Here is a 25,355-nt window from a genome sequence, read left to right on the forward strand (position 1 = left end):
ACAAAAACCCACAAATTCTGACAAACTCCAAGCATTGATTATGCAAGAATGGGCTGCCTTCAGTCAGGATGTGGCCCAGAAGTGAATTGACAGCATGCCAGGGCGGATTGCAGAGGTCTTGAAAAAGAAGGGTCAACACTGCAAATATTGACTCTTTGCATAAACTTACTGTAATTGTCAATAAAAGCCTTTGACACTTATGGAATGCTTGTAATTATACTTCAGTATACCATAGTAACATCTGACAAAAATATCTCATAACACTGAAGCAGCAAACTTTGTGAAGACCAATACTTGTGTCATTCTCAAAGCTTTTGACCACGACTGTAGTGAGGATGACTACTACTCTGGACTGATGTTTGTTGGGCTTTTTTGCCCTTTAGCAGCAGCAGAGGCATCACCCAAGTGGGTGCTACACGTTAGTTGTGGAGGAGTACGAAATCCATGCTACAGAGAGGCTGAGCTGTAGTGGTGGAGAGTCGACTTCAAAATAATTGATTCCTTGCCCATCGACTCCCGGTGTCAAGCTTCGATTCCGCTAAGAATCAACTCCTTGACTCCTAAGATTCAGTATTTTTGCAACAGAGGAGACTGAGTAAGCTAGTTGCCGTAGGCTACTTCCGAGAACAAACTCGCATCTTTCACAGCAAAGAAAGAGCGAGCTGGAGATGGGGGAGAGGCACATCCAGGCATAGGTAGGCAGGTCGGCCACCAGGCAGACCGTCAGAGCCATGCATCGGTAATCAAAAGCTATATCTCGCAATACGGTATCTCACAATTTATTGGCTTGCAATGTCTTGCAAGTTCACTAAAGTAAGGGCTATCAATTAGTAGGCTAAGCGATTTGAAGTATTCAACGCCTTTGTTATGGCAAGCCTAAATAAGTTCAGGAGTAGAAATTAGCTTAACAAGTCACATAATAAGTTGCATGGAATCACTCTGTGTGCAATAGTGTTTAACATTATTTTTGAATGACTACCTCATTGCTGTACCCCAGACATACAATTATCTGTAAGGTCCCTCAGTCAAGCAGTGAATTTCAAACACCGATTCAACCACCAGGGAAGTTTCCAATGCCTCGCAATTTTTTTAAGCAGACATTGACTATCCCTTTGAGCATGGTGAAGTTATTAATTACACTTTGGATGGTGTATCAATACACCCAGTCACTACAAAGATACAGGTGTCCTTCCTAACTTTGTTGCTGGAGAGGAAGAAACCGCTCAGGGATTTCTCCATGAGGCCAATGGTGACTTTAAAACAGTTACAGAGTTTAATGGCTGTGATGGGAGAAAACTGAGGATGGATCAACAACATTGTAGTTACTCCACAATACTAACCTAATTGACAGTGAAAAGAAGGAAGCCTGTACAGAATACAAATATTCCAAAACATGCATCCTGTTTGCAACAAGGGACAAGAACATTTGGCAAAGCAATTAACTTCTTGTCCTGAATACAAAGTGTTATGTTTGGGCCAATACAACACATTACTGAGTACCACTCTCCATATTTTCAAGCATAGTGGTGGCTGCATCATGTTATGAGTATGCTTGTAATCGTTAAGGACTGGGGAATTCTTCAGGACAAAAAAGAAACGGAATGGAGCTAAGCACAGCCAAAATCCTAGAGGAAAACCTGGTTCAAGAGCTTTCCACCAAACACTGGGAGATGAATTCACCTTTCAGCAGGACAAGGACCTAAAACACATGGCCAAATATACACTGGAGTTGCTTACCAAGAAGACAGTGAATGTTCCTGAGTAGCCGAATTACAGTTTTGACTTAAATCTACTTCAAAATCTATGGCAAGACCTGCAAATAGTTGACAGAGCTTGAAGAATTTAGAAAATAATAATGTGCAAATGTTGCACAATCCAGGTGTGGAAAGCTCTTAGAGACATACCCATAAAATGAGTCTCCTGAGTGGCGCAGTGGTCTAAGGCACTGCATTGCAGTGCTAACTGTGCCACTAGAGATCCTGGTTCGAATCCAGGCTCTGTCGCAGCCGGCCGCGACCGGGAGACTCATGGGCGGCGCACAATTGGCCCAGCGTCGTCCAGGGTAGGGGAGGGAATGGCCGGCAGGGATGTAGCTCAGTTGATAGAGCATGGCGTTTGCAACGCCAGGGTTGTATTCACTAACTGTAAGTCGCTCTGGATAAGAGCGTCTGCTAAATGACGTAAATGTAAATGTAATAAAGACTCACAGCTGTAATTGCTGTCAAAGGTGCTTCTACAAAGTATTGACTCAGGGGTGTGAATACTTATTTAAATGAGAATTCTCTATTTCATTTGAAATAAATTAGCAAAAATGTCTACTAACATTACACTTTGTCATTATGGGGTATTGTGTGTAGATGGGTGAGAATTATTATTTTTTAATAAATGTTGAATTCAGGCTGTAACACAATAAAATGTGGAATAAGTCAAGGGGTATGAATACTTTCTGAAGACACTATGTTGGTGTTTCCTTTATTTTGGTAGTTACCTGTATATAGCACACTGCACATTGGGCCAGATAGGCATGGCCTATGGGCTTGATGAGAACACAGGCTCAGTCCCTGACAGCCCACATGCCAAGACTTGCTCTGATTGCATCTGACTCTGTGGGAAAGAGAACAGTGCAGAGAGAAGACAGACGAGTGTACAAGAAACCACAAAAGGATCAGTTTCACTGCCAGTTTATACTGTAAACAGAGCAAATGGGTTTTAAGTGATTTTCTTTATAACAACAAATTGACTTTTAGATGGCTTTTCGAAATTTAGACTGAGTGAGGAAGTCTGGTGAAAAACTGAGGAAAACCACTGATGAGTCATTGGTGACTCAGCATAACCTGTATTTGTGTATAGTATGACAGGTGACTAAACAGACATTCAGCAAAACATCTGAGAGTCATCGGCACGACTGCACTGCTACATTTTCTTTAACAATTCAAAGATTTCTAACCAGAGGAACACTTCATATACACTGAACCAAAATATAAAATCGCAACATGCAACAATTTCAAAGATTTAACTGAGTTATAGTTCTTATAAGGAAATCAATCAATTGAAATAAATTCATTAGGCCCTAATCTATAGGTTTCACATGACTAGGAATACAGATATGCATCTGTTGGTCACAGATACCATTAAAAAAAAGGTAGGGGCGTGGATCAGAAAACCAGTCAGTATCTGGTGTGACCACCATTTGCCTCATGCAGCCGACACATATCTTTCACATACAGCCGATCAGGCTGTTTTATGGCCTGTGGAACCTTGTCCCAAGTTGCTAGATATTGGCGGGAACTGGAACACAATGTCGTACACGTCAATCCAGAGCATCCCAAACATGCTCAATGGGTGACATGTCTGGTAAGTATGCAGGCCATGGAAGAACTGGGACAATTTCAGCTTCCAGGAATTGTGTACAGATCCTTGTGACATGTAGCCATGCATTATCATGATGAAACATGAGGTGATGGCGGCGGATGAATGACACGACAATGGGCCTCAGGATCTCGTCACGGTATCTCTGTGCATTCAAATTGCCATCGATAAAATGCAATTGTGCTCATTGTCTGTTGCTTATGCCTGCCCATACCATAACCCCACCACCACCACCATGGGGCACTCTGTTCACAACGTTGACATCAGAAAAACCCTCACCCACATGACGCCATACACGCTGTCTGCCATCTGCCCGGTACAGTTGAGACCAGGATTAATCCGTGAAGAGCACACTTCTCCAGCGTGCCAGTGGCCATCAAAAGTGAGCATTTGCCCACTGAAGCCGGTTACGACGCCAAACTGCAGTCAGGTCAAGACCCTGGTGAGGACGACGAGCACACAGATGACCTTCCCTGAGACAGTTTGTGCAGAAATTCTTCGGTTGTGCAAACCCACAGCTTCATCTGGGTGGCTGGTCTCAGATGATCCTGCAGGTGAACAAGCCAGATGTTGAGGTCCTAGGCCGGCGTGGTTACGCGTGGTCTGCGGTTGTGAGGCCGGTTGGACGTACTGCCGAATTCTCTAAAATGACGTTGGAGGCGGTTTATGGTAGAGAAATTAACATTCAACTGGTGGACATTCCTGCAGTCAGCATGCCAATTGCACGCTCCCTCAAAACTTGAGACATCTGTGGCATTGTGTTGTGTGACAACTGCACATTTTAGAGTGGCATTTTATTGTCCCCAGCACAAGGTGCTCCTGTGTAATGATCAGGCTGTTTAATCAGCTTCTTGATATGCCACACCTGTCAGGTGGATGGATTATCTTGGCAAAGGAGAAATACTCACTAACACGGATGTAAACTAATTTGTGCACAACATTTTAGAGAAATACGCTTTTTATGCGTATGGAATATTTCTGGGATCTTTTATTTCAGCTCATGAAACAAAATGGGACTTGTTGCATTTTATATTTTTGTTCAGTGTAGTTTATAAGTTGTCTTTTACCTCCAGCGATTTTGATTTGCAATATTGTGTTATGTACGGTACTGTACATTGTTACCGCAATTAGAATTCATTATATTTGGGTTACACGCCTGGCTTGTGTTAACTTCAAAAGGGACCACGGTGAACCTAAAACCATTCGTCCTTAATGATCTAGTACATTCTAACGAGGCATGTTTTTGCCGAGGTTGCCGTAACACTAAACTCTGTGTTTGTTTTTGTTTGCCCGGCTATGTGTGGTGTATAACACCTCTGTGTGTGTTTTTGTGTGGCCAGCTCTGCTTTGTGGTGTTCTGGACCCCTCACATCTCTGAGAAGATTCTAGTGAATGTGATTGGGGTAGACCTTGCCTTCGCTGAGCTCTGTGTGGTTCCACTGAGGATTTTCTCCTTTTTCCCTCTGCCAGGTAAGAAGTGTACAAAGTGCATAATGGCTCAGTTGGTTGCAGCATGTTTGCAACACTAGAGTTGTGAGTTTGATTCCCCTATGGCCCACACATACTAGCTGTATATAATAGGAAGAGTCACAGGAAATGTCTGCTGGAAATGTCTGACCATTTAGGATTAGTCACCAAAATAAGCCTCCTAATATGTATTGTCCTGACCTGTTTCTCTCCTATCTGAGTACGAGGGTTTTCTGTGTGTGGACATGGCCCAAATGGCACCCTTATTCCCTATATAGTGCACTACTTTGGACCAAAACCCTATTGACCCTGGTCAAAGCTAGTGCGCTATAAAGGGAATAGGGTGCCATTTGGGATGCAACCATGGTCTGCTGAGACAGCAGTCTGTGATGTGGTATTTCCACTGACTCTGTCCCCTATGTGTTTAGTGACAGTCCGGGCCCACCTGACTGGCTGGCTCATGACCCTGAAGAAGACCTTTGTGCTGGCCCCTAGCTCTGTGCTCCGCATCATCGTCCTCATCACCAGCCTGGTCGTGCTGCCTTATATGGGGTAGGTGGACACCTCACTGGACACAGACCAGTGTCTGTATCCCAAATGGCACCCTATTCCATTTCTATTGCACTACTTTTGACTGGTGCACTGTAAAGGGAAAATAGTGCCATTTAGGACACATGGTCTGGGTCCTTTAGCTAACATGTATGAGTTCCTGATTCACCACTCTCATAATAATGTAAGCTATGATGTGGCATGAGAGATTTGATATTGTAACGAGCCTGTATGGCCACCGAAACTCACACGTAGTCTTTTAACTAGCATAAACAGCCCATGACGATAATTTCCCATGAAATAACCAAGTTGTTGTTTATTTGGATGAACATAGTGCGCACCAACCTGACGCACACAAGCGCCTCTAGAACTGACAGACCCAGCATGCCCCAGCGTCATCACCTACAGCAACTAATTTGCATAACATTGTGTGATAGGCTGAGAGATGAAACGGCTTCTATCTCCAGGCCATCAGACTGTTAAACAGTCACCACTAGCTGGCCTCCACCCAGTACCCTGCCCCTTAGAGACTGCTGCCCTATATACATAGTCATTGAACACTGGTCACTTTAATAATGTTTACATACTGTTTTACACACTTTATATGTATATACTGTATTTTAGTCAAGGCTCATCCTATATAACTACTGCTGTACACATCTTTCTATTCATGTACTGTCTTTACACACCATTATTTGTATATATATATATATATTTATATTCCAGTCTCTGACATTGCTCGTTCTGATATTTCTTAATTGTTATTTTTCTGGATTATGTGTGTACTGTTTATATTTTTGTGTTTTACTGCAATGTTGGCGCTAGAAACACAAGCATTTTGCTTCACCTGCAATAACATCTGCAAATCTGTATAGCAACCAAGAAACTTTGATTTGATTCGACACATTACAATATGATGACTTATGTTCTGTTCTAGAACTGGATAGCTAAAGATGGTTTATTTCAATTCAGCAAACTTTGTTTATTGCTCAGTGTGACATTTTGATTGGATTCCAATCTGACGCGGAGTTGAGGAGCTGCTCTCTGTTTCATGATAAGCAAACATGAATAGAAATGTATTCAGATAAGAGTTTAAATCAGGAATATGTAAATGATCACCGTTCACCACATCACCTACCATCAAATGCAGACTGTGCAAATTCAGTGTGAGGGTATGAGTTGATGGGTTCTCTGCGGTTTTATATTTACCGTAGTCAATAGCCTCATTTAAATCTTTAGACCAGTTCTTTGTGCATGGTTTTAAATTAAACATAAAGTAGCATAATAATATATATATATATATATATATATATATATATATATATATATATATATATATATATATTAGTCTGAGTTAATAAAACATGCATCTATGTGCAATGCTCAGATGTATGCTCAAAGCTAGTGTTTGCTTTTTGCTGCACCAGAATTCGACCCATCGACAACACTAGCTGCCCTTTTACCCTACCTTATCTGTAAATGCAAGTGAATATGTTACTGCCATTTCTCGCAAAGCCATTTCTGTCTGAACCGTATGCAACAAAGCGGTGTCACTTCAAGATGGTAGTTTCACTGTGGGCCAACGGTATCTGAGCATAAATCACTGTAAAGACTGACCATATAGAGAGGATATTTCTTCCATCGCTTAGCAACACCTCATCCGGACTGACAAGCCGAAGCCAGTATATCAGACCTGCTGCTATAGCAAAGACTCAGGAGTAGGAAATACTTTATTTTTACCACCCAAAAAACATCCGTCTTTGCTTGATGCCAGGCGATTTCACAACAAAACATCTAGGATGACTTGCGTTCTTCCAGAACTAATTCGTACATTTTTCACTCACCACACACTATAGTAGGCCTATTTTAGTCTATAATGACCCCCTAAATGTATTCCAATAGGGTAAGCCTGTACCACATAGGCCTACGGTATATCCTGTATTCTGAGCTCTACTGGTCAGTTGTTCCTGTATTAATGAAAACTGGGGTTTGTGTTTCAGTGTCCACGGGGCCACTCTGGGGGTTGGGTCCCTGTTGGCTGGTTTCATAGGGGAGTCTACCATGGTGGCCATTGCTGCCTGCTATGTCTATCGAAAACAGGTGAGAAAACCCATATATAAAGGGAGAGTAAAACTGTATAGCAGGGTTCCCCAACTGGCGGCCCAGGGGTGATTTTATTTGGCCCCCTAAGTTGAGCAATTTTTTATTGTTGGACATGAGACTAAAAACACCAGCAAGTAAGCTCCAAGTTATTTTAATTTAGGAAATCTGTTCCAAAGTATTCCCACACGACATATGTGACCGTATACAAATGCAAGCAAGGTTTGAAATGATTGTTTTAGTTAAATATTATATCCATTTGGGCTTCTTGTGGTCAATTTGTAGTTATGTTTCGGCCCACTGACCATCCACTGAAGAAAATAAATTGTCCCGTGCCTGAATCTAGTTGATGATCCCTGCTGTATGTAGTCATACAGTGAAGTACTAAATAACTCTAAATTGCTCTTCATTCCTTTCATCTCTTTCTTACCTTCCTTTTCTTTCGTGCTCTCCTTTTCAACAGAAAAACAATGAGATGGGCAGCGAGCTGGTGGAGGGAGAGGACTCTGCTCCTATGAGCGAGGTATGTTCCAGAACTCAGATGGATGCCATTGAAGAGCTCCAGGAGGAAGAGGAGGAGGAGGAGGAGGAGGAACAGGAGTAGAGGCACTTGGAGGGAGAGAGGCCGGAGAAATTGGAGCTGAGCTCCATAGAAAAAGGGAATTCCAGTGGAAGAGGACCATGGGTAGGCCCTAATACCGGACCTGAGAGAACAACTGAGGAATCGCACAGAGCGCTTAATAGGCTCCTTGAGTGGACTATCAGCTAATAATTAGAGTGGAGATCTGCCATGATGAGGAACACGCACTGTACAGACAAGCCATGCACTGAAATCCATGTAAATACCCTCCAATCCTCTGGACAATTAATGTATTCATGAACTGCAGAAATAGGATACGTATTAATCACTTTCATCATCGTGTTATTGCTAATTGAGCATGGGAAATAACTGACGCAGGAAAACCTGTCCTCCTCAGCAAAGGGAAATGTGTTGTGGAGAAATTGAAACATTATTTTACTTGGATAGTCAAGTATAAGAAGCACAGCTTTATTTTATTTTAATGCTGGAACATTTTAAAGGACCTGTGGAGTTGGGCAAGTGTATTTTACATTGAATAGTGTTCAAAGACTTTAGTTCTGTTTTTATATAGGCGACGGGAATTTGAAAAGTGTGTATATTAACTAGCAGAAAGGGGTCGGGAATCCCTCAGTATATTATTGTGTGTGACTGTGTTTACGTCATTATGCTTGTCCACTTAATGCAGTCTGGGAATCTGTACTTTCATTTTATTTTGACAAGTATAGCTATTTTCTTAATAGCACATTCTGACTGTTCGATGTACATATTGTAAAGGCATTATCTTATTTGGCAAATAAATTGTTATTTAAAGAGCCCATCATCTGACTATTGAAACATTGACACGTAGTGAGAATTTATTTTGAAAATATTGATTTTATTTCATTTAAACTCTGCAATCATACTGCACAAATTGAACACTGTAGAAAAGTGTTTACCCAAGTGGTATAATCAGTGTTAGCTTTGAACCTTTTCTTCCAAAATGGTCTCCAGGCAGTAATCACCAATTTTCACCCATATTGTGCATAAGTGACTTAAGGCAACATGGAGGACCAAGCCAGGCTTCATATGTAGAACCCAACTCAGAGGCTGGTGGTTTGACAATGAACCAGGAAACTGTTGCCAGTATCTGGATTTTGCAACAACATTGGCACAATGCATTTTCTCCAAGAGCACCTTGGTTAAAGGCAACATGTTACATATCGAAATAAGACCACACCTTCACTCGAGCGTATGGCAGCAAGCAGAGACCAAGCATGCCACTGACGCACAGAAAAATGATCAAACAAACTCCTCCCTACTGTACTCTAGTTTAAGCCCATCTCCAAATAAGTCACTGCTAACCTTACAAATGCCTCAAAATGCAATAATTGTGTATTTCATTGAGTTGTTCTTCTAAATTTGAGTACCATTAACTAACTGGTAGCTAAAATTGATTCAGGGTCATGGTTTCAGTGTCAAACAATGCCAAAATATGCTGTGAGGAATCGACCTCTGCGTACTGTAGCCTACTCTGCTCTCACCCTTTATGGATGTTTTAGTAACCATTTCTACCCATTAGTACCCATTTACACCTGCTATAAAAAAAAAATGCATCCTGTGATGGTGATACAGAACATGTGAACTGATATCTATTCAATCATCAGTTCTAGTCAGATTCCAAAAGCTATTTTTCACCAGGTGTAAATGGGGCCATAATGCCAATAGGCAGGAATATGTTCAGTGTTCACCCAGTCAACATGAGGAGTGCTCTCTGTTCTGCCTGCCATGAGCTTCTTCTTCAGTGGCAAATCAGGGACTTCAAGTCCAATCAGCTTGCAGTGAGGTCTTCTGGGACCTGGAGTCCATTGGGTTGGCCCACTGGGACGTTGTAGTGGCGGTCATCCTCTGTGACCAGACATACACAGGGCCAGTCTTCCTTATGGTCGTCGGGAAAATAGGTGACAAACTCCTCTGTGTGTGCCATGTACAGTCTGTAGACCTGGATGGTGCACTGCAAGGCATACCCCAGCAGAAACATCTCCACCTACACTCAGGAACCAATGAGATAGGGAGTTGATGCTTTATATTTATAAAATCATTATTACATATGTTTTTGAAAATTGGGTATTGAGAGTTAGTGGGAGTATTGGCATGGATCAGTATTGGATCCATTGTTTGAGGACTTTGAAAATGAACTTATCAGTAGAAGCCTCTTAAAAGTACTAGGGCTCGAATATTGGTTTATTCTGATCAGTTGAGCGCTATAGCGCAAATTAAATTATGGTAATTTCCGATTGAGCCAACATATTGCAGCATTTACGTGAATGCAGTCTCCACGAACACGGGTACATTGCCTTTAAACTTCTATTGCGCTATAGCTCTGAATTGAATCGAGCCCATACTGTGTTATACATTCTTCCCTGATACACCGCTCTGTCATTGATGCTAAGCTTAAAATACAAACTCAAATGAATGTTCATCTCTGGCCTGCTCTGACCTTCCCAAGAGTCACTGAACAAACCAGAAAAGCCCTGAGGCTTAGGCTGAACTGCTGTTGAGGACATAAGAACAGATGGTACAGAGCAAGTGTGTGCATGTTAGACTTCAAGGTTTGGTTTGTGGGAAAGCTAAAACACACCCATCCTACTGTATCCTCTTGTTTTTGCTCAGCATTGAGTATGACTACCGGCTAAATGGTACCACTTCACTGATGGTTTGGATGGGAAAAGTACAGCTAAAATACCAACTTAAAAAGCCAAATGATCCTGGTTTATCACCAATTTAATTTAACTACCAGGAAAGACTGCAGTGTTGGGGAAAATATAGTTTACCAAGCTACCAATTACTTCACACTGGAAGAAGTTAAGCTACACTAAAGCTACCCTTAAAGGAAAATTCCACCCAAAAACGTTCATTAGGCCATTGTTGATATAGTCCCAAAATGTTTTGCTTGTCAGCAATCAAGTTTTCAAGATATGCAACTTTCAAAATAAAGAAATCTGATCCGTATGATGCAAAACACAGCATCATATGGGCCAGATTTCTTGAAACCTTGACTACTGACAAGCAAAACATTTTGGGACTATATCAACAATGGACTACTGAAACATACCATTTCTATGTGAATTTGGTCAGTTCGCCCAAAAAGGTACATATTGCAGCTTTAAGAAAAATATAGTTTACTTAACTAAAGTTACTTTGAAAAAGTAGTTCACTACATCCAAAATACTTTGTGAAAAAGTATAATATGTAAATCTGAAATGTCATAGAGTACAAATTGCAAGAACAGATAATTCTCAGATCAGTCTATTAAAAAAAAATATGTTTCAAGTTAGAATTAGGCAGGTCTGATGTTGAAAACGAAAGGACATGTCAACTTCACCCATAGTTTATTTTCATTTTGCAAAAAAAGTAGTGTAGTTCCAGTAGTTAGCTACCCCTCTACATGGCAATAACGTCATTAACTACTGAAAACACTATCAAGATTTTAATTTACTTCAACTACCACCAAGCTCCTGCAAAATGTAGTTAAATTACCAGTTGAAGTACATGTAGTTCACTACTCCCCAACACTGAAAGTGTGCTACTTATAACATTGAGAGACATTTAATTGATGCCTATGAAAACCCCATTAGAGAGAGTGCTTGGGCTTATGTATATACAGTGTTTACAGAAGTATGAATACATGTTCATTTGAACAGGGGAGGGGACCATTTTAGTGTGTTCTATTGGCATAAAGTATGTACAGGGGACCATGTTTGTGTGTTCTATGTCATCACAGCAACCGGGTGCTCACCTGCTCCAGCCCCCCGCTGAATCCCACTTGGCTCAGGTGGTTGGAGAGGAAGGTGCGTGGGCAGTCGGAGGAGTCGCGTGCGTAGAGCAGCCAGCAGAAGACAGGCACGTCCCCTCCCTCTTGCATGGTGGTGTGGAGCTCCACAGCCCGGCCCAGCATGAGGAGCTTCAGAGCCTCCAGCAGGCCCAGCTCCTCCTCCCCTCCCTGGAACACACGCTCACACAGACGCAGTCTCTCCTCCGCGCTGGAGCAGCCCACCGCCGCCTGCCACTGGGCACAACAACACACACGCCACATACTGTCAACATCACCATGGCTGGAAATCATATACTGCATGTATATTGAATTATTGCTATTTTCTCGACTGCAATTCACACACACACACACACACTGTCAACATTAGTATGGCTGGATATCATACTGCTCTTATCTCGCAATTCATGACTTCAGTGTCAGTCAGTTGTCACCATAATATGAAGGTGACAGTATGCACCATTTTCCCATTAGTTGGTGATGCTAGGGTACAGCTACCAACCATCTAACGACAGAGGGAGAAGTCTTTGAAGTGTAGAGTGTAATCAAGAACAGAATTCCTCCAGAGGTGGAATAGGCTGTTAGATGCCAGCCAGCTAGATGCCAGCCAGAGGTCTCATGTTGCGATACAGTCTACTCCCCACAGATGTATTAAACTGTTTCCTGAAGACTGAGGATCAATCTATCCTCTCTCCTTCTGTTTAATATTAGGCTGCTTCAATAAAACACAGCAATCCGCAAGGGAGGGTACAGTCAGTGCAGTATACCACAAACTGCTCTAAAACTGCCATTAAAACCCTCTTCCATGTGTTCATAATTACAACCATAAGGTTTGGGAATCACTTACATCTGCATTGAAAATCTGAGAAAAGACATTGGTGTTTGAGTCTTTACAAAGCGTACAGTGCATAGGGCTGGGTAAGGAAGGCATGGGCGGTACCCTGTTCTGGAGGAGTTTCATGTAGCGTTTGAGCTGTTGGACGGCGTCTTCTCTTCCCTCCCTCTGTCTGCACTCTGAGGGGAACATCCACTGGCCTATCAGGTCCTCCAGCTCCTCCAGCCACTGTGGAGAAGAAACAGGGTTGTATGCATTATGCACCAAACAGAAGAAAACTGATTAAAACAGGGAGGGACATCCTTGAACTTATCTAATAAGAAATGCACATGTTTGTTTTGCATTGCAAAATGTTTTGCTACGGTGTGCACTAATGAATGCGACCAAAATACAACAGACTATAACGGCAAGCCACACTGACCATCAGGCAGCTAATGTCCACTTAGCTTTATACTGGGGTCGTAGGTATAGCCAGTATGAGGCATTATGACTTATATAAAAGTGTCAGAGTGTACACAGCGTTAGTTATGCAAGCATTGTGTACCATGGAGATGTGTTCGTCCTGCAGCCAGACAGGCAGCTGGGTGCTGGTGGAGAGCACCTGGAACAGAGTGGCTCGGAGGGCACAGTAGTTATCTCCTCTCACCCGTCTCAGGCTCCCAAACCTCTGAGACAACTCAGTGTAACCCTGGGACCAGACAGGAAGAGCAAACTAGCATGAATCGTCATCTTGTAAGAATGTCCTAAATATTCACCTTGGCAACAAAAACAGGGGTGGTGGGGCGGTCAGTGGCGCCCTTTCCCCCTACTGCGGATTCCATCTTTAAAGGTCAAAAAATGAAATAACCAATCCCAGATTTCCTTTTTAAAATATAAGATCATAGTAACTGGCTAATCAACTGACCTTTCTAATAAGGGTACTTTTGGCAGTGTTTCCCTTCCACTCTCTCTCACTGTAGGACATAATATCCAACGTCGGCTCCAGACTGCATCTGTCCTCAACCTTTGGAACTGAGATAGGGAGAGAATAGTGAGAAAGAGAATATTAATATTAAATCAAAATATTTGTGGGTATACCATTAAAGGAGACACAAAGGAAATCTGAAAGTGACTGACGTGTGATTTCAAACAGTGGCTCCGGTCCTGCATGTTTGACTGGCCCCTGGGGGAGCTCTTCAGCTCCTCGATACAGGTCTTCCTCGCTAAGAAGCGGAAGATAGTTAATGATAATGTTATTATTAACATGTCAAATAATATACAATAATTTTGCTTCAATTATGTGACATTGACACTGATCTGCAGTCAGTTCTGCGGTACAAAGAGAGACTTTGACAAACCTAACTCCCAGATCCTCCCCAGCAGGACCATCTCCCTCCCTCACTGGTAACACCTCCAAATCAGCTGAGGTGCTGGGCCCCCGAAGGGCCTCTCCTTTTTGGACCTCCTCCCCTCCAGTCTCATCCCCTGTCATGGCTCCTGCAGCAGCACTCTCCTTCATCTCCTCCTTTTCCTTCTGTTCCTTTGTTTCTGGCACTTCTTCCTCCTCTCCTTCATCTAAGAGGTCTTCCAAAGATGGGACTTCAGTCAATCCACACTGGATACCTTCCTTCTCTTCTTCACAGGAGTTTTGACTGGAGAGAAGTCGATAAAGCCATTCTATGAATTGCATGCGTTTACACTTTACGTTATACAGGCAGGCATCGCACCCTAAATTTCATGAGAAGAACATCTCTACTGTCATGGTCTTATGTTCTTAAACCACATTCCTCTTGTACAGTCTGGCCTCAGGCAAGGCACAATGTTAGTACCGTTCTAATGTTCAACTGTAGAAGATGATACTTTAATCTACCTTTTGAGGAATAATGTATGTATGTTCACAGCAGGAAACATAGATCAAATCACACTCAAAATAACAGTGGAAAGCCATAGGTGTAGAGATTTGAAAGGCCTTTCCAGGAGAAAAGTAATGTGGACCACTCAAAGTAATTAATTCCTATCACTCAAACTCAGTTCACTATTAATCATGGTCGTATAGGAAACCTCAGCTGGAGGGTTGAATTTTTTTTTTGCTTCACTCTTAGGATATGAAGGACTGCATTCCTTTCGATATTACATCACAGAGATGGTTGAAAGTAGTTATTTTTTTCAGCACCTGCTCAAATCCCATTGCGTGATATTACTTTTATGGTCTTTGGATGCCCCCTAATGGTTGCAAAGGAAATTACAACATTTTTATACCGTTTATTTAATTCCGTTTATTTCAATGAGTTGTGATAACGAACATTTCCATTGTAAATCTGAGTCTACTCACCTGTTGCTGGTCTTAGAGGGACACATTTTCACTGGTTCCTTCACTAGGCCAGTGAAGTTTAGAGGAACCAGACCATTCTGGGTGGGCTCTGTAGCTTCTGTTAAAGCAGGAGAGGCCTCTGGATCCTGTGGACTATCATCTAGGTGCGCTACAGAGCTCCTATTCTCTTTATCATCAACCCCCTTTATCACAGTACTATACATGAGAAGACAGGGAGGAAAGATGTATGAAATACACACTGTAAATACACAAAGAGTCACCCATAAAGTCCCAATGGTTTGAACTGAAGCTATAGCCGTTTTAGCCATAGACGTGTGACTTACCTAGTGGGAGATGGAGATGAGGGCAAGTGAGGGACACTGTCAGTAGATGCTGCCTCCTCAGAGGCCTCTGGTGGGGTGAGCTGGGTGTCTGGGAGAGATGTGACCTCCACAGTGCCAAGACAACACTTCTCTGGCTCTGACAGTACATCCACCGCATTGTGGAGGGGTATTGTTGAAACCTCATCCACAGTTTCAGAGGTAATGGATTCTACTGGTATCTCAGCTTTGAGGGAGAAGGCTTCAGGGCATTTGTCCTTAGCATCGGGTGTAATTGTTATATTATCCGAGTGTTCATTCTGGACCACAGGGGAGGTCTGCTCAGCAACAGCTTCTATCTCAGCCGGGACCTTCTCTGCATCTCCTCCTCCTCGGGCATCTTCCTTATGGGGACCCTGGGGAGGATCTGAAGTGCAAATCTGAGCTTCTACATTTGTGCTCTCTGTGGCTATATCCTCAGTGCTTTTGTCCAGTGCTGTAAGGATGGAGTTTGCTATGAGTCCAGTGTCTGTGATGGGAGAGGGTTCTTCATCCTCTCTGTCTTCTGTCTGGAGGAGTCCATTCTTCTCTATAGTCTGGGGCTGGGCAGTGTCTTCCTTTCTATTGGTTTTGGGAGAGACACTGCGCCACACCTGCACAGTCACAACAGCCACCTCTTTCTCTTTATTTTCCTCTGCATCGTCTCCTCCCGCTTTCCTACGACAAACCATCCATGGAAACAAAACTAACATGTTTCAAAATACATGTACTACCAGGCAAAAGTATGGGAGACTACAAGTGCTTCATGTGTTTGCCAATGGTTTGACTTGTTGATTCAAGTGGTGTGTTCCCACTGGGCACAGACGTCAGTTCAACGTCCAGTTTTGATTTACATTTGGTTGAGTTGTCAACTAACTATTTAGGTTAGAAGTTGGGTGAAAAAAAATACGAAATGCCCTTATGTTGATGGTTTTTGCAAATCCAATCAGTTTCCACATTGATTCAATGCCATCACATTGTTTTTTGGGGTTGAAATTACCTGGAAACAATGTTGATTCAACCAGTTTTTGCCCAGTGGGTTTTGATTGCAGTCCAATCAAGATAATAAAAAACATGACTGATTTAATTAGGTAACCAATAGCAGTGTTGAGTCATAATCTTACCTCACTTCAGAATCTGCTTTGGAACCATTGTGGAATCCAGCGACCTCTCCACATTCTGAGGAGGATGCTGGATCCTTGACACCCCCATGAAGTAACCCACTTCTTTCCTCCACATTGTCACAGGGACTAGCAGCAGGACAACACCAGTTCCCCATTCCCACTTAGACAATGCACGCCCTCTGCCTCTCGAAAGTAGGTCTTGGGTAAAATGGTGTAACGTTACTCTGAAATCCACAGGGTCTTGGTTCCTACCCTGGTAAATTAGAGGAGCTTATTCTGAGATATCCTGAGATTGTAGGTCCATTAGAAACTGTTCAAAGCATCTGTAAAACCTGACCTGATACACTATAGGACAGAGAGAGGATACCACATCCATGCTGTGAGAGCCAAAGCCATTCTGTAACTTCAGGATGTATTGTTGGTCCTGTGAGCAAAAGAGAACATGCAGCAGAGGAGGCTGGAGGAGGGACTATAGGAGGACGGGCTCATTGTAATGGCTGGAATGGAATATATGGAACGGTTTTGAACACATCAAACATATGGAAACCACGTTTGACTCCGCTCCATTTACTTTTTTCCAGACATTACAATGAGCACGTCTTCCTACAGCTCCTCCCACCAGCCTCCACTGACATGCAGTGAAATAGAACATTAGATGTGCTATTTATTTCACCCTTGTATGCAGTAGCCTATATCTTTATACTGGCTGGAATATATGTATACTGACTAAAATTACATGAGGAGCAATGGCATTCAAATGACTTTTTACAAGGGTCCCATGTAGCTCAGTTGGTTTCCCACGTGGGGCCAGTATGATTTTTTTTTTTTATGTATGCACTGGATAAGAGCGTGTGCTAAATGACTAAAATGTAAATGTAAAAAAATATATGCGCATGCGCTATTTGGACCGTCTCCGCAGGCGGCTGTGTGAGAGAAGAGAAATGGTCGCAATCTGGGATCCTTGTGAGGTCCCTACCTAACGGTTTTAAACTTCCACTTCAATTGAGTAGGACCGTCCCAAGGAACCCGTATAGCAGAGACCGAAGAGAAATCGCGGCACCTCACCTTGATGTTGCTTGTTTACCACAATCCGGTGCTTCGATAGCCCTTCGGTTTCGATACATTTTCCGAAAAGACATAACATACTGTATCATTCACGGCTGGGCTGTCATAGACGCTCCTCGAATCGTGAGAATGTTGTTTAGCTAATTCTACTGACTGGCGTGATCAACGCTTGTGCCACCCCGTCCGATGCACGGAAGTGCGATAAATAAATGTGGAGGGTGTGTCTTCCAACAGCAAGAAATTTGTAGTGTAGCGAACCATTACAGTTCATGACAAATATTGTGACGTAGATTCTTGGAAAACGTTCCATATCATTTGTTGTGACATTCCTGAGAACGTTAGGATAAGGGTTATCTGTTGTGTTAGTCCTTCCAACATTGTAGCACAGCTAAGCTAGCAAGCTAATAATAACAACAGTTTGCTACAATGTTACAAGCAGCATGAGCTCGAGACAAAATAGCTGCATACGCAGGAAGTTTAGCGCACGACAGTTTCATAATTTGGTCTGAATCTCTGACAGCTCAGGTTTGAAAAATGTGATTATTGGCAAACATACACACAGCATAATGCTATGGATATATCCATGATCTACATACATTCCAGACTCCTATGTCTACTTACTTTCAATGCTGACGGCTGCTGTACACGGTTCCAAAATATAGTTTTACAGGTGTCCCACTTGTTGATAAACCTCGTTCTGCGCGAATGGGAGAGTATTTGACAGTGAAACATATACAACAAAGATGTTGGATAAATGAAGATGTCATACTCAGCCTTTTACCATTGCGGGGTCACTGTTCCGGTCTGCTTAAGGTGCAATATGCAGAAATCGCTCCGCCATTTCCTGGTTGCTAAAATTCTAATAGTTCGCCTAATTTCATGTGACAAAACAAGCAGTCATTGTGTAGATAATCATTGTACCATCTAAACCGCTGTGAAATATATTATCCATAAACCAAAATATTGTATTTTCAGCGGTTTGAAGCTGGTGTACAAAACCGAAAGTAAAAGCAAAAACTAAACTTCAGAAGGGGAAGCATAGAAATAGCACACATAGAACATATGTCGCTTCTTAGACTTGCTTTCAATGAGAATGACTTCTTCTTCTGTGGGTTTAATGGCGGACTACATCAAAAAGTTATATTGCCGCCACCAACTGGACGATTTGAAACCAAAAATAAAAATAAAATAAATCCATACTTAATAGTGATTCTAACAATCCACCCTAATAAAAATAGTACATTGCCAAAACAAACAAAACTCCCACTTCTTCCTTTTAGTTCTCCATATCTCCCTTCCCAGGCTCTAGGTCCTGAGAAGGTGGTACGGCTTTTGCTAATATTCCATGTAACTCCTTTGCTGTGAAATCTTTCAACCCCAGGAACCGCTCTGCCGCAGTCACAATCTTCCTAGATCTTTTCTCCACCTTAGCAGTGCCATTTATCACTATTGCGATAAAGGCCACAAAGTCCACCTTTTTAACCATTAAAATGTCAGGATCATCTTGGTGAAAGGCAACCCCTGCAGCTTGCATTGAAGGCCTATCCACCACCATGGACTCTTCAGGAGCACCATTCAAACCCTCAACCCTTTTAACCGCTGCTGCATAGGAAATGCTCTATACAACCCTAACTTTGGCCACCTCATTTTCTTTCACCCTTGTCGGGCATTCAAAAGACGTGAGTTCCTGTTTCCCACCACAATTGCAACATTTCACATTTTCATCACATTTATAACACATTAAATTATATTTTCCACAACTTGGACATCTCGGTTTCTCCCTTCTGCAAACCCTTGACACATGACCAAAAGCTTTACAGTGATCACACTGCATTGGTCTTGGGATAAATGCTCTGACTTTGTAGTTTATATACCCCAACTGCATTTGAGTAGGGAGAGACTCCATATCAAAAAACAAAAGAACAGATAAACTCTTCACTTTTTCATCATTCACCACTCGATTCATCTGACGTGCATCAATCACTCCAGGAATATTTTTAATCTCTTTAACACCCCTTGAGGGGTGCCCTGTTACGAAGAGACACGTCAAACTTTTCAAATCGGGAGAGCCGCAACACACGTTCCTTCTGATCCGCAGAAGTACAAAAAATGAAAACCAACCTGCCCCTCGTGATCCTCACATCCTTCACTTTACCCATCACTCTCTCCACCAGTTTGGATAGCTCAAATGGATTCTTCAAGATTGGTATTTCGATAAGCTACTCCTCATTAACAAACCTTACTCCTACAATATATAAATGGACGTTCTCCATGCTGTACCCTACTTTGCTCCTTTTTCCATTCTTTTGAACAATACTCCAATCCTCCTTGATTCTACCGCCATTAGATTCACAGTCCACTTCATCGTCCGCCTCCGCCATCTTTTCGAATCTGTCGTAGCCTCAACTGTCCTTCCCGCGTTGTCTATGCCACGCCTCCTACCTGGCTCCAATGAGAATGACAGATCTACAACTCAAATTTCTTTGTGAATTTGGTTGGGTCTGACATTAATTTGACAAAGCTGGATCCCTTCTAGCCATGACCCTTGTTAATCAATGACTGTATGAGTGGAGGCTGGTGGGAGGAGCTATAGGAGGATGGGCTCATTGTAATTGCTGGAATGGAATTAATAGAACGTTCTCAAACATATGGAAACCACATGTTAGACTCCATTCCAACAATTCCATTCCAATGAGCCCGTCCTACTATAGCTCTTCCCACCAGCCTCCTCTGGTATATATGACTTGTTAATGTCCAATAGTGGAAGTCCAGTCACCATTCTCTCTCTTTCCATTTCCCCTGAAAACCAGAACATCAGGTCGTTGGGGACTCGCAAAGATTATGAATATACTGACAAGATACATGTCTCTCCGCCCTAACAATGGGAGTCGTTGTCAGCGGGCTGTCTAGCTCCCGACTACTCTTTCTTTGGATTGGTGGATACATCTCATTATTGTTATCCTTTTTTGAATATTCGATAAGGGTTGTTGACGTCAACCGCCGGTGTTCAATGGAGAGAGATGTTATTCTACTAGCCTAATTTCATGAATATGCATAGCCATCTCGAGACAATTCCGATATAAAGTGTTTTTTCTCAAAGTTGCCGGGATGTCACGTGTCCTACTTAGGTCAGTACACTCTTAACAACTTAAGTATTACGAAACTTCTATTTGATCAAATAAACCTCACGTAGCAAATAAGCCATAAATGTTTTGTTGACCAATTTCGACACTCTCTCATTGACCTCCATACAAAAACTCCTTGCATGGTGGGCAAAACAACGAAAAATTGCCACCTGCTGGAGGGAGACAGATTTTATGCCGAGTTGGGCATTTATCTTCCTCTTTCCCTCTAGGACTCCACAGAGACTACCAGAGATATTATAAAAGGAAAAGATAAGAATCCAAGCGGGAAATGAATGGAGAAACGTATACCGCTCCGTCCAGCAAACTCTAGACCAATTGCGTTCACGTTGTCATGCTGCGTCACGCGGTTGCTAAATTAATCTTCACGCAAGCCATTCTAATTAAAGTCAGGGTATGAGTCGAGATACCGGCCTATTTTCTCGAAAGTAGCTAATGTCACGATTTCAAAGCTATACGATATTACAGAGGACGAGTTAATTATCTTAAATCCTGGAAAATATTTTTAATGTTGAGCTTCTTGTTCATGTAATTCGTGCTCATGTTGGGTTTTTGTGCTCTTGCCAAATTGACTCCCATTTACGGAAGTCCAGAGAGGACATATGAATAAACAAATAATTCCGTCATTATGTTGAGATCACAACTTATTTATCTCATGATCACAACAAAACAAAAGTTGTTTTGTCGAGATCACGAGATAATCAAAAGTATCACGCATCATCCATTCATTTGTTCAGATGCAAGATAACCACCTCTTCAAGGAGCCCTGTGATCTCGTAAGGCATTTAAGCACTGAAAGATGCCTGACAGGCAGCTCTGTCTCCCAGGCTGCGTGCCCTTCCAAGACTTCAGCCAATTGTGTGCAAGGAACAACGCAGCTAACTTGGCTAGACTTGTGAGCTAGCTAGCTAGTTATCTATGCTGATAGTTAGCTTGCATGTGCCCTTGAGCAAGGCACTTAACCCTAATCCCTGCCTTATCTTAGCTCATTGGTCACCATAGCAGCACCCACCCGTAGTCTGCGCTCCAGCAGGTATATCTCACTGGTCATTCCCAAAGCCAACACCTCATTTGGCCGCCATTCCTTCCAGTTCTCTGCTGCCAATGACTGGAACAAATTGCAAAAATCTCTGAAGCTGGAGACTCTTATCTCCCTCACTAACTTTAAGCATCAGTTGTCAGAGCACCTTACCGATGTCAAAGTCGCGTCAATTCAAATCTGGTATTAGGAACAAAAGAGGTCAACACGACTTCTAAGATATACTAGTTATTTTAATTAATGCAAAAACCTTCAATGGTAAATATGATGTTTCGTATATACGGGCTCTCTGAGATACCTCGCAGGGCACCCCAGAGAACTAACACATTGTTTCAGATCCAATACTCAAATACTCTGACAGAGGGAATTTCCCACTTCTCTGCTGACCAATTAGAGTAGAGACTTGAGCGTGGTTTAAACTTTACTCAGCCAATCCGTTGATGCACCCCTGTTGCCAGCCTCTTCTGTTACCAGGCATACGTTCATCATAACAACCTATCATAGTGAGAAGAGCCAGCTCCCTTAGACATCATTCCTACATCCAAGGAAGGTTCACAGATCACAAAGAACCAGTATATTCCAGCATCTGGAGACACAATCCTTATCTCATTTTACCCCCTAAAACAGCTCTTCACATCAATCACAGCGTGCCAGGTGTCACAGCCTACATTAGCCCAGTCAAGAATGCATTCTTTCTAAGTTAGTCATCCCATCAATTTAGGAGAATAATAAATCCCCAATAATCCCCATTTTCACACCTAATAAGGTGTGATTCAAAAAATAAGAAAACACAGATTGTCATTCATTATAATACAATACAAACAAAAAATCACACTTTTATTTATAGGCCATACTGATACTAAAAAATTAAAACCCTCAGTCCATCTACACCCCACTTGCAAATTGTTACCAGTCATCAAAGAACTTCAAATCATCACATAAGGAAAGACAAACATTCACATGGTTAACTTGATTAATAAAGCATAAAACACAGGATTAATAGAACACAAAACATAAGACTATTAAAACATAAAACACAAACAGAGAAGTATATTTTGGCCCCCTTTAGACACCCTCTAGTGTCACTCCACCAAGCCTGGTAGGTCATATCCTTAATTCCTTAGGTCGGAGTCCAGGATTGGGCCGTATCTCACCATCTGTTGGGAAATCACCTTCTCCATCTCCTTTCTCACCAAACCTCAGACACAGGAAATAAGACAACATCCACAAAGAACAAGTATACCCATAGAAGCTATAACTTCACCCAGAATAGTTACAACAATAGTTTTCCATTTACCAAATATGTTATCAAACCAACCGTTTATGGAGCTATCAATACCAGATCTCTCAGCCAGTTCATTCATCAGTGCAGTTACTCCCCTGAAGCTCTTTTGTCACTGACCCGTCCGGTGCTATATTGTTTGAGGATGAAAATACAGCACATAGATCCAAACAGAACACAAACTCCGCCCCTCTCAGCCAAAAGCATATCTAAAGCTATTCTATTCTGCCATGTCATTAATGTCACGGTTTCGGCCGAGGCTGCTCCTCTTCCTTGTTCGGGCAGGCTTCGGCGGTCGTCGTCTCCGGAGTACTAGCTGCCACCGTTCTATGTTTCATGTTCATTTGGTTTTGTCTGTTCATAACACCTGTCCCTTATTTTGTGTCTTAATTGTTTCCCTATTTAGTTTCGTGTGTGTGGGTCAGGTGTTATGCGTGATTGTTTGTTGTCAGACTGCCTCTGATGGTTTATTTCTCTCGTTGTTGGCGTGTCCCGAGAGTTCGCACTGCGTGCGCTTCTCCTGTGTATTTTCGCACTGTGTTTTGTGCGTAATTGTTTGCGCCACCCGGTTGGGTAGGCGACTATTTTTGTTCACGTGTTGAACAGTACTATAAAAGACGGTTGTAGTCATCCTGGTTCCTGCGCTTGATTCCTTCCACTCATCTACACACACCACTCTGACAGAATCACGCATCATATCCATGGAATCAGCAGGAGCGACCGAGCCGACAGCCGAGATGGCTGAACGTCTTCGTGGCCAGGAGGACCGCATCAACCAGGTCTGTCATGCCCTGGAGGGGGTGATGAATACTCTGCACCGATGGGAGACCAGCGGGGTTCCCACACCTCCACGAACCGAACCAGCCCCATCGGTCAGCCCTCCTGTCTCATCTCCGGAACCTAGTGGGATTCGGCTCTCGCTCCCGAGGGCGTACGACGGCTCCACTGCCGGGTGTCAAGGGTTCCTGCTGCAGGTGGAGCTCTACCTCGCCACCGTACACCCGGCGCCCTCGGGACACGAGAGCGTCTCAGCCCTCATCTCCTGTCTCACCGGCAAGGCGTTGGAGTGGGCCAACGCCGAGTGGAGGAGAATGGACGCCGCTACCACGAACTATGCGGAGTTCTCCCGCCGCTTCCGTGCTGTGTTCGACCATCCACCAGAAGGGAAGGCGGCGGGGGAGCGTCTATTCTACCTCCGACAGGGGATGAGGAGCGCCCAGGACTTTGCCTTGGAGTTTCGAACCCTAGCGGCTGATGCAGGGTGGAATGAGCGGGCCCATATCGACCATTTCCGCTGCAGCCTCCGGGAGGACGTCCAGCGAGAGTTGGCGTGCAGGGACACTTCGTTGACTTTCGACCAGCTTGTCGACATGGCCATCCGGCTGGATACCCTGCTCGCCACCCGTGGACGTTCCGGGAGGGGGTTGCCCATTCCACTCTCCAGCACCTCCGAGCCGAGCCCTATGGAGCTCGGAGGTGCTGGCGCTAGGGAACGGAGGAGGAGGAGCCCGAGGGGACCCGGCCCTTGCACCAACTGTGGTCGTGGAGGGCACACCGCGGCTAGGTGTTGGGGCGGGTCCTCCAGTGAGGGAGAAGGCAGGTCACGCATTGGGGGGTCCACCCAGGTGAGTAGGCGCCCTGCTTACCCAGAGCTTTCTGTCATGCACCTAACCTTGCCTGTTTGTTTCCCACAGGTTGCACCTCGTTCCCAGCATAAGGCGCTGGTAGATTCAGGCGCAGCTGGGAATTTTGTAGATCGCCAGTTCTGTATAGAGTTAGGGATTCCCCTCCTTCCAGTGGATAAGCCTTTCCCCGTCCATGCCCTAGATAGCCGTCCGTTAGGGTCTGGGTTGATTAGGGAGGTCACAGCACCCCTTCAGATGATGGCGCAGGAGGGTCATGAGGAGAGAATTCAGCTCTATCTGATTGACTCTCCTGCGTATCCGGTAGTGCTGGGTCTTCCCTGGTTGATGACTCATGACCCTATTATTAGGTGGCGAGAGAAAGCTCTTAAAGGGTGGTCTGCTCAATGTGAGGGGCGGTGTCTGGGTGTTTCCATAGGGGCGACCTCGGTGGAGAGTCCGAATCTAATGCCAGCACTGCAGATTCCCCCCGAGTATGAGGATTTGGCACTGGCGTTCAGTAAGACTCGGGCGGCGCAGCTGCCGCCTCATAGGCGGGGGGATTGTGCGATAGATCTCCAGTCAGGAGCAGCTCTCCCGCGGAGCCATGTGTATCCCTTGTCTCAAGAGGAGAGAAAGGCTATGGAGACGTACATCTCTGAGTCTCTTAGACAGGGATACATACGGGCCTCCGTTTCACCCGCTTCCTCAAGTTTCTTTTTT

The 25,355-nt window shown here is 43.5% G+C and overlaps 2 protein-coding genes across 7 annotated transcripts in view; one reads left to right on the top strand and one right to left on the bottom strand.

Moving 5' to 3' along the window:
* LOC311100289 (progressive ankylosis protein homolog) overlaps positions 1-8,921 on the top strand; it is a 29,793-nt gene extending 20,872 nt beyond the window's left edge. Inside the window, exons 9-12 of the mRNA XM_084141145.1 lie at positions 4,710-4,839; positions 5,265-5,388; positions 7,386-7,485; positions 7,949-8,921. Of these exons, the coding sequence (XP_083997271.1) occupies positions 4,710-4,839; positions 5,265-5,388; positions 7,386-7,485; positions 7,949-8,089 (495 nt within the window). The 3' untranslated portion in view covers positions 8,090-8,921. The remainder of the gene's footprint in view (positions 1-4,709; positions 4,840-5,264; positions 5,389-7,385; positions 7,486-7,948) is intronic.
* A 3-nt stretch (positions 8,922-8,924) lies between these two features.
* LOC311100233 (uncharacterized protein) lies at positions 8,925-18,347 on the bottom strand. Of its 6 annotated transcripts, none has more exons than XM_084141060.1 (12): positions 18,168-18,279; positions 16,819-16,905; positions 16,482-16,734; positions 15,343-16,035; positions 15,020-15,214; positions 14,046-14,339; positions 13,825-13,910; positions 13,613-13,719; positions 13,253-13,396; positions 12,814-12,936; positions 11,841-12,110; positions 8,925-10,088 (listed from the first exon to the last, which is right to left on the bottom strand). In XM_084141060.1, exons 3-12 carry the CDS (start codon positions 16,634-16,636, stop codon positions 9,873-9,875), a joined length of 2,283 nt encoding a protein of 760 aa, XP_083997186.1. In that variant the 5' UTR covers positions 16,637-16,734; positions 16,819-16,905; positions 18,168-18,279; the 3' UTR covers positions 8,925-9,872. The 6 variants fall into 6 exon arrangements, with proteins under 6 accessions (XP_083997186.1, XP_083997187.1, XP_083997183.1 ...); XM_084141061.1 differs by lacking the exon at positions 18,168-18,279 and adding an exon at positions 17,547-18,156; XM_084141057.1 differs by having other exon boundaries at positions 16,482-16,905; positions 18,168-18,347.
* Between the last annotated feature and the right edge of the window lie 7,008 nt (positions 18,348-25,355).

The sequence above is a fragment of the Coregonus lavaretus genome (genome assembly GCF_964263955.1).
Source record: "Coregonus lavaretus genome assembly, chromosome: 2".
NCBI lineage: Eukaryota > Metazoa > Chordata > Actinopteri > Salmoniformes > Salmonidae > Coregonus > Coregonus lavaretus.

Excerpts from the sequence above, each read along its gene's own strand:
- LOC311100233 (XM_084141057.1), bottom strand. The coding sequence starts at position 16,636 with ATGGGGAACTGGTGTTGTCCTGCTGCTAGTCCCTGTGACAATGTGGAG. Across the intron at positions 16,036-16,481 it reads AAAGCAGATTCTGAAGTGAG|GAAAGCGGGAGGAGACGATG; the intron begins GTAAGATTATGA and ends GGTTTGTCGTAG. Across the intron at positions 12,111-12,813 it reads TGAAACTCCTCCAGAACAGG|TGGCAGGCGGCGGTGGGCTG; the intron begins GTACCGCCCATG and ends TGTTGTGCCCAG.